This window comes from Oryctolagus cuniculus, chromosome 4 (genome assembly GCF_964237555.1).
Source record: "Oryctolagus cuniculus chromosome 4, mOryCun1.1, whole genome shotgun sequence".
In the NCBI taxonomy this organism is placed as follows: Eukaryota; Metazoa; Chordata; class Mammalia; order Lagomorpha; family Leporidae; genus Oryctolagus; species Oryctolagus cuniculus.
The window spans coordinates 40,805,811-40,815,824 of record NC_091435.1 but is presented as its reverse complement, the minus strand read 5'-3'; the positions used below and the strand labels follow the sequence as shown (position 1 = coordinate 40,815,824).

The window sequence follows — 10,014 nt, the reverse complement described above, 5'->3', positions numbered from 1 at the left end:
ATCAATTGTGAACAGAAATTGATCACTGGGACTAGTGAGATGGCATTGGTACATGCCACCTTGATGGGATTGAATTGGAATCCACTGGTATGTTTCTAACTCTACCGTTTGAGGTAAGTCAGCTTGAGCATGTCCCGAATTGCACATCTCTTCCCTCTCTTATTCCCACTCTTATATTTAACAGCGATCACTTTTCAGTTAAGTTTCAGCACTTAAGAAAAATTGTGTATTGATTACAGTATTCAACCAAAAGTATTAAGTAGAACAAACAAACAAACAAAAAATACTAAGAGGGATAACATATCACGTTGCTCTATTTAGGACATCTGCCATTCTATGTGTTTACTGTGTATCCTGCTTCCCATGATGGATCGTTCTCTCCCTTTTTGATTCTATCAGCTAGTATTAGCAGACACTAGACTTGTTTGTGTGATCCCTTTGACTCTTAGACCTATCAGTGTGAACAATTGTGAACTGAAATTGATCACTTGGACTAGTGAGATGGCATTGGTACATGCCACCTGATGGGATTGTATTAGGATCCCCTGGCATGATTCTAACTCCACCATTTGGGGCAAGTCCGATTGAGCATGTCCCGAATAGTACATCTCCTCCCTCTCTTATTCCTACTCTTGTATTTAACAGGGGTCATTTTTCAGTTAAAATTTAAACACCTAAGAATAATTTGTGTTAATCACAGAGTTCAACCAATAGTACTAGAACAAAACAAAGTATTCTTTTGTAGAAAACTTGAACTTTTTTAACCTTAAAGAGTATATAAAATTCTATGTATTTTAGGAAAATGTAACTTTGCTTTAAAGCAATACTTTTGCATAAGGTTACACATAGTCACTTTGAAAGCTTATGCAATAACAGATTCCTTGGCAGAACCCTAGAGATTCTGATCAGAAAGCCACAGAATTTACATTTTTTAAAAAACTGAAGATAATGCTATTGCTGCCTATCTGTGGAATGTACCAGGAAAAGCATTTTACCTGATATACCATGTGCAATTATGTTGTATTAGTTTTTGATTTTTAGATTTATTTTCATTCACATATCTGTACGTATTTGAAATACATAGAGACACAGAGAGAAAGGGAGATAGGAAAAGACAGAAAAGGATCTTCCATCTGCTGACTCACTCCTCAAATTTTCATACAGTGAAGACTGAGCCAGGCTGTAGCCAAGAACCCTGAACTCTATCAGAGTTCCTCATTAGCGGGACCAAAGTATTGAGCAATCATTTGCTGCTTCCCAACAGACACAGTGATAAGAAGCCAGATTTGGGAGAAGAAAGATAACTGAAATCCAGACACTCTGATATAAAATGCAGGCATTCTGAGTAGTTGCTTAACCAATATGCCAATGCACTAATCTTCAGTTTTTAGGTTCATGTATACTTCTCTATATTTTTATAATGCCTTGATTTTAAGTTAGAGAACATGTGTTTACTTCTTGGTCTTATAAAAATTATTGGATGGGGCTTAAGGTTCTCTGAACCCACGAATCTATATCATTTTTCAACATGCATTTATTTTTCTTACTCAGAATCATAAAACTATCCTAAAATTCATATGAAAACACAAAAGCCTCAAATAACCAAAGCAATCTTAATCAATAAAAGTATAATTGGAAACCCCATAATATCAGATTTCAAGATATACTACAGGTCTTTTGTAACCAAAAAAGCAAATTACTGGCATAAAAATATGCATGCAGATCAATGTTATAGCATAGAAACACTAGAAATAAATCCATGCAACTAGAATCATTATTCTTTGACAAATGTACTAAAAACGTCCCCTGGAGAAAAGACAGTATCTTCAATAAATGTTGTTGAGAAAATATTATTTCCACATGCAGAAGTTTGAAACAAGATCTCTACCTTAAATCTTATTCAAAAATCAACTCAAAAGGGTAAAGTACTCAAACTTAGGAGCTGAAATTATCAAACTAGTTGAGAACAACTGTAAGGTATTGGCATATGCAAACACTTCTTGAAAAAGACCCCAAAAGCACAGGCAATAAAGGAAAAAAATAGACAAATGAGATTATATCAACCTGAGAAGCCTCTGAACTACAAAAGAAAAAATTAACAAAGGGAAGAGACAATCAAGAAAGTAAGGCAAAGTATTTTCTAATTATGCAACTGTAAAGACTAATATTCATAATATATAAGGAGTTCAAGAAACTCACCACCACCACCAAGAAACAATCCTGTTAAAAATGTGCAAAGGGTACGAATATGCATTTTTTCAAAGGGAAAAATGCAAATGGCCAAAAGACAAAAGGAAAAATGGTCAGGGTAATTAGTTGTCAGGGAAATTCAAATTCAAGAAAGAAAGAAAGAGAGTGAGAGAGAGAGAGAATGAAGAAAGGAAGGAAGGAAGGAAAGATGGAAGGAAGGAAGGAGGGAAGGAAGGAAGGAAGGAAGGAAGGAAGGAAGGAAGGAAGGAAGGGGGAAGAGAGAAAGGAAAAAAGAAACAAGTTTTGTTGTCATAAAATATCAGTTGATCTAACTCTAAAAAGCAGCACTTCCTCATTGTTAAAGCAGTAGCCTGTCACCAATATCCTGTGTATTCATAATGCCTTCATGTGTTCTAAAAGATTTACAAATACAGGCCTCAAAATGGAATGATTATTAATAAAATAGATGACTAAAATAGATAGGTTGATTATCTGCAACCATATTGAAAGTATTATGTTTGTTAATATATAGAAGATAGTAATTCAATAAGAAGCAAATATTTCAGGTTAAGTTTAGCTTCTCATTAATGCTCTGTTTTAACATAATAATGTCAAAACATCAAGACACAGATTAGAATTACCAATATCATGTATCTTTATATAGTAAACTGTCTTATGATTAATAAGAGAAATTAGTAACCACAGAACTTTTCTACTAAAATAGAGGTTTGTATTTTATGTTATTTTATTTTATTAAAAGGCAAAGAATAATTTCAAAAAACAAAATTAGCGGGCCAGCATTGTGGCATATTGTGTAAAGCAACTGCCTGTGATGAAGGCATTCCAGATGGGTGTTGGTTTGTGTCCTGGCTGCATCTCTTGGATCCACCTCCCTGCTACTGGCCTGGGAAAAATCACAGAAGTCACCCAGGCATTTGGATGCCTGCCACCCGTGTGGGAGACCTGAATGTAGCTCCTGGCTCATGTTCTTCAGCATGCTCCAGCCCCACCTGCTGTGGCCATTTAGGGAGTGAAAATGCAGAAGGAAGATCAATGTCTCTCTCCCTCTCTGTCTCTGTAACTCTTTCAAAAGTTTTGAAAACACATGCCTCAGGAATTCTTAAATTAATATCATTAACTGTTGTGACTATGGAAGAATATATGGACATTTAAACCTTTAAATGCAATTGACACTCTTTTGTAAAATAACTTGTGGTTATATATTCTCTGCTTTAATGAGTTTTAACATAACACCTAACGACTTTTCACATCCTTATTTCTTGTTTTTTCCTTGAAATATTTAAAGTTTTTTTTAAATTTTTTTTTAACTTTTATTTAATGAATATAAATTTCCAAAGTACAGCTTATGGATTACAATGGCTTCCCCCCCATAACGTCCCTCCCACCCGCAACCCTCCCCTTTCCCACTCCCTCTCCCCTTCCATTCACATCAAGATTCATTTTCCTTTCTCCTTATATACAGAAGATCAGTTTAGCTTTCCGCTTCTCTGTTCTCGCGCGGAGGAGGCGCAAGGCCCGGCAAGCGCGAGCCCGCCGCATAGCCCCGCGGCCCGCAGCGGGGCCCATCCCGCCCATTGTGCGCTGCCCGACCTTGAGGTACCACACGAAGGTGCTCGCAGGCCTCGGCTTCAGCCTGGAGGAGCTGCGGGTGGCCGGCATCCACAAGAAGGTGGCCTGAAGTGAAATGGACACTATGGGAAATGGTGACTTGATCAGCACAGCCCTGACTGTTAATGAACAACTTAATACATTACCCCTCTTAGTAGTTTTTTTGTCTGTTCTACTTAATATGACTGGTTTAATTCTGTAATTAATACACAGTTATTCTTAAGTGTTGAAAATTAACTGAAATGTGATCCCTGTTAAACATAAGAGTGGGAATAAGAGAGGGAAGAGATGTACAATTTGGGACATGCTCAAGCTGACTTGCCCCAAATGGTAGAGTTAGAAACATACCAGGGGATTCCAATTCAATCCCATCAAGGTGGCATGTACCAATGCCATCTCACTAGTCCCAGTGATCAATTTCAGTTCACAATTGATCATAATGAAAGGACTAAGAGTCAAAGGGAGCACATAAGCAAGTCTAGTACCTGCTAACACTAACCGATAGAATAAATAAGGGGGAGAGTGATCCAACATGGGAAGTGAGATACTCAGCAGACTCATAGAATGGCAGATGTCCTAAATAGCACTCTGGCCTTAGAATCAGCCCTAAAGGCATTCAGATCTGGCTGAAGAGCCCATGAGAGTATTTCAGGCATGGAAAGCCAAGACACTCTGGCAAAAGATCTCTGCGAGTGAGATCCCAGTGGAAAGAACAGGTCTTCAAAGAAGGAGGTACCTTTCTCTGAAGGGAGGAGAGAACCTCCACTTTGACTATGACCTTGTCTAAACAAGATAAGAGTCGGAGAACTCAGAGGGCTTCCATAGCCTTGGAAACTCATGACTGGAGCATAGGGAGACTACTGATGCCATAGACAGGAGTGTCAATTGGTAAAGTCAACAACAGGAGTCACTGTGCACTTACTCCTCATGTAGGATCACTGTCCTTAATGTGCTGTGCATTGAGATTTAATGCTATAACGAGTACTCAAACAATATATTTCACTTTGTGTTTCTATGGGGGTGCAAACTGTTGAAATCTTTACTTAATGTATACTAAACTGATCCTCTGTAACAAAAAAAAAAAAAAAAGAAAAAAAGAAAAAAAAGAAATTATCAACTCCCAACTTGACTCTCACTGGGATTAAACATGACAATAGGTCTGATCTGATTTCATCATCATTTAAAAAAAAATCATCTATTATTTTTCACTTTATGTTTCTGTGTGGGAGCAAACTGCTGAAATCCTTACTTAATGTATACTAAGCTGATCTTCTGTATATTAAGATAATCGAAAATGAATCTTGATGTGAATGGAAGGGGAGAGGGAGTGGGAAAGGGGAGGGTTGCAGGTGGGAGGGACGTTATGGGGGGGAAGCCATTGTAATCCATAAATCGTACTTTGGAAATTTATATTCATTAAATAAAAGTTAAAAAAAAAAAAAAAAGAAGGTGGCGCGGACCATCGGTATCTCCGTGGACCCGCGGCAGCGGAACAAGTCCACCGAGTCCCTGCAGGCCAACGTGCAGCGGCTGAAGGAGTACCGCTCCAAGCTGGTCCTCTTCCCGCGGAAGCCCTCGGCCCCCAAGAAAGGTGACAGCTCGGCTGAAGAACTGAAGTTGGCCACCCAGCTGACAGGACCAGTCATGCCCATCTGGAACGTCTTCAAGAAGGAGAAAGCCAGAGTTATTACAGAGGAGGAGAAGAACTTCAAGGCTTTCGCCAGTCTCCGCATGGCCCGCGCCAATGCCTGCCTCTTTGGCATCCGGGCAAAAAGAGCCAAGGAAGCTGCAGAACAGGACGTTGAAAAGAAAAAATAAGGCCTCGCTGGGGACTTGCACATCCTTATTTCTTGTAATAAAAAGGGTCTGGAAAAATACAAACATAGAGGTCACATACATTTTATATGTTTTCTAAATCAAAAATACCTATTTATAAACATTGTAGAAGACAACCAGGCAGCAGCAGGTATTAAATTATATTCATGGTTTAGTCTCTTTGATTTATTGTACATCTCTGTATAAGTTCCTCCAGCAGTAAATATATGTCATTGTCATCAAAGACACCTATATTATTAGATTAGAAATTGTTCAAAGAAATAGTACATTTCCCATGTTAACATTTCAGTTATGTTGTGATTTATATGTATACTTCATATGCAATAGGTCTTTTTAAAAATATCACACTTATAAAACCATCAATCCATCCGTCAACCATCCAGTAATAAGTCATTGAGCTTATCCATATTCTGAAAGCAGAGTGGTCATTCAATTCTATTGATACATGTATCAGATGCTAATAAACTCAGTGTATGTATGTAAGCAAAAAGGTAGAAGAGATGCTGAGTCTATTTTTTGGGGATCACCTAAGAGCATCAGCCATTCTTCTCACTTGTAAGTGCTCACTGAAGCACAACATCCAACAATATGGGATGGTCACCCACTGCTGAGAATCAACAAAAGCAACAATGTCAGGACTCACCAGTGCGGATGGCAAATCTTTCAGACTGTCATATATTCTCCCTTAGGGAGGGCCCTTAGAGATGGTACTTGTTGTCACTTGCAAAATTAGTATTAGCATGCTGAAATTCATCTTGATGCTATGCCTTTAATTTAGTGTAAGGAAAAACAGGAATGAAAATAAAGATGATATAAGAATACATGGGTTTACAGGAGAAAAACAATTGTAGAAGTGATAATAAGTAAATAAATATAAGAAAATTGTACTGATCTGCAGAAAGTCACTGATGTTATTTGAGAGAAATCAATAAATTTCAAATACAACTGATAAGATATATAGTAGGTAGTTGTATTAAAATTAGATGAATATAAAACAAATTTTAATTATTTATGTTTATCCACTTGAAAAGCAAAGCAGGGGCCAGCATTGTGGTATAACAGATAAACCTACTACCTGAGATGTTGGCATCCCATATGGGCACCAGTTTATGGTCCAGCTGCTCCACTTCTGATCCAGTTCCATGCTAATGGCTTGGGAAAAACAGTGGATGATGACCCAAGTGTTTGAGCCCCTACCATCCATGTGGGAGACCCAGATGAAACTCCTGTCTCCTAGTTTTGGCCTGACCCAGTGCTAGCTGTTGAAACCATCTATGGAAGGATCAGTAGATGGAAGGTCTCTCTCTCTCTTTCTCTCCCTTTCTCTCTCACTTTCTTTGTCTCACCCTTTCTCTCTGTAACTCTTTATTTCAAAATAAGTAAGTAAGTAATAAATAAATAAGTGCCAGAGCAAGAGCGAGAATGAGAGAGAAAGAGAGAGAGAAATCGAGAGATCTTTCACCTACTGGTTCACTCTCCAAATGCCCACAAAAGCCAGTATTGGATAAGGCTAAAGCTAAGAGCCAATAATTCTATATAGGTTTCCCACAGGTATGGTAAGGATCCAAGAACGTCAGCCATCAATCCTGCCTCCTAGAATACAGTAGTAGGAAGATGGATTATTTGCAGAGTATCCGGGAATCAATCAGCATTTTGATATCGTATGTGGACATGCAAAACGGTGGCTTAAGTGTTAACCAAAATTCCCAAATTTGTGTGCATTTTTAAGTAGAAATATAGATCATATAAAGTTACAGGCAGACAAATAGTTTGCCAAGTGAAAAATATTGGATATCATGAGACCTGCATCTAAAACTAAAGGTGGAATGAGAGGAAATAGTTTTAATGTTGTAAGAGAAAGTAACATCCTCAAAATAAGACAACTAGCAAGTAAATTGCTAATCCATCAAAAAGAAATAAATATACCCAGTGACGTGAAAGAATTCAGAATTTATGTCACCAAGTAATGATACGAAACAAGCATTCACTAAATTACTTTTAAATAATAATAGAAAATAGATCAGTCCCAAAAAGACAAATACCGTATGTTTTTCCTGATCTGTTGTAAACAATAGAGTACCAAAAATGCAATGTATAGGAATGAAATTGACATTTAGAGCTTCGAGGGTTGTTTATAGCCCTTGTCTCTACTGTGGAAGAATAGAAATTTTTTTCTTACTACTTGATGAACTCTTTACTTAGTATAAGCTTAATCTTTTGAGTATAAAGTAAGCAAAAATAGATCATTGTAAAAAATTAAGAGAGGGAATAAGAGAGGAAGGAGGAGGAAGGGTGGGAATATGGATGGAGGGAGGGTAGGGTGGGAAGTATCATTATGTTCCTAAATGTATATACATGAAAAACATGAAATTTGTATACATTAAATACAATTTTAAAAAAGAGAAAATAAATAAATAAATAAATAAATAAAAGCTCTAAAGAGGTCTTCAAATTTATATAAGGTAAGGCCAGACATTTGGCGTAACAATGTCATTTGGGATGCCTGTTTTATATATGTACTATGTTTATATTATAGCATATTGAAAAGTAGAATTCTATCACAGCCTTTAATATTAAAAAAATCAAATTATTTTGGGATGCCTTGCTGTAGTACTGGCTCCACTTCTCATTACAACGTCCACCTAAAGAAAACCCTAGGAGTCAGCAGGCAATGGCTCAAGAAGTTGGTCCCTACCACCTTGATTTGAGACTCCATTGGTATTCCCTTCTGAGTCCTAGCTTTAACCTAATGCAAGCTCTGATATAGTAGACATTTGGCAGGGGGAATCAGCAATTGGGAGATACTTCTCTGTCTATTTCTCTTTCTCTGTCTCTCTGTCTTTCAAATAAAACAATTTTAAAAATATATATTCTTGTTTATGGGGGTGGCATTGTGGTATAGCAGGTTAAGCCTCATCTTGTGACACTGGCATCCCATATGAGTGCCCATTCAAGACCTGGCTTCTCCACTTCTGATCCAGCTCCCTGATGATGTGCCTGGGAAATCAGCAGAAAATGGCCCAAGTTATTAAACCCCTATACCTATGTGCAAGAGCTGGAAGAAGCTCTGGGCCCCGGGCTGGCCAATGGGACTATTTGAGAAGTCAATCAGCAGATGAAAATTTCTCTCTCTCTCTCTCTCTCTCTGCCATTTAAATGAGTGAAACATAAAATACATATTCTAGTTTTAAAAAGTGAATAAGATGAAGAACAAAGAACAGTAATTTTATCACTGTTCTTTGTACTTCATCTTATCAGCTTGATACGTTATCCCTCTTAGTATTTTTGTTTGTTTGTTCTACTTAATACTTTTGGTTGAATACTGTAATCAATACACAATTATTCTTAAGTGCTGAAACTTAACTGATAAATGATCACTGTTAAATATAAGAGTGGGAATAAGAGAGGGAAGAGGTGTGCAATTCGGAACATGCTCAAGTTGACTTACCTCAAATGGTAGAGTTAGAAACATACCAGTGGATTCCAATTCAATCCCATCAAGGTGGCATGTACCAATGCCATCTCACTAGTCCCAGTGATCAATTTCTGTTCACAATTGATCATAATGATAGGACTAAGAACCAAAGGGATCACAGAAACAAGACTAGTGTCTGCAAATACTAGCTGATAGAATCAAAAAGGGAGAGAATGATCCAACATGGGAAGTGAGATACACAGCAGACCCATAGAATGGCAGATGTCCTAAACAGCACTCTGGCCTCAGAATCAGCCCTTAAGGCATGCGGATCAGGCTGAAAAGCCCATGAGAGTATTTCAGGCATGGAAAGCCAAGACACTCTGGAAAAAAAAAAAAAAAAAAAAAAAAAAAAAAAAACCTAAATGAAAGATCTCTGTGAGTGAGATCCCAGTGGAAAGAACGGGCCATCAACGAAGGAAGTACCTTTCTCTGAAGGGAGGAGAGAACTTCCACTTTGACCATGGCCTTGTCTAAATATGATCAGAGTCGGTGAACTCAGGGGGCTTCCATAGCCTTGGCAGCTCATGACAAGAGCCTAGGGTGATTACTGATGCCATAAACAAGAGTGTCAATTGGTTAAGTCAACAACAGGAGTCACTGTGCACTTACTCCTCATGTAGGATCTCTGTCCTTAATGTGCTGTACATTGAGATTTAATGCTATAACTAGTACTCAAACAGTATTTTTCACTTAATGTTTCTGTGTGGGAGCAAACTGTTGAAATCTTTACTTAATGTTTGCTAAACTGATCTTCTGTATATAAAGAGAATCGAAAATGAATCTTGATGTGAATGGAAGGGGAGAGGGAGTAGGAAAGGGGAGGGTTACGGGTGGGAGGGAAGTTATCGGGGGGAAGCCATTATAATCCATGAGCTGTACTT

At 37.8% G+C, this 10,014-nt stretch overlaps 1 protein-coding gene across 1 annotated transcript; it reads left to right on the top strand.

Annotated features, from left to right (window-relative positions):
* Positions 1–2,248: 2,248 nt before the first annotated feature.
* On the top strand, positions 2,249–5,653 carry LOC100342135 (large ribosomal subunit protein eL13-like). The gene is made up of 3 exons (XM_070073235.1): positions 2,249–2,308; positions 3,674–3,880; positions 5,269–5,653. The coding sequence occupies exons 1-3, from the start codon at positions 2,249–2,251 to the stop codon at positions 5,635–5,637; spliced, it is 636 nt and encodes a 211-aa protein (XP_069929336.1). The 3' UTR covers positions 5,638–5,653.
* The last annotated feature ends 4,361 nt before the right edge of the window (positions 5,654–10,014 follow it).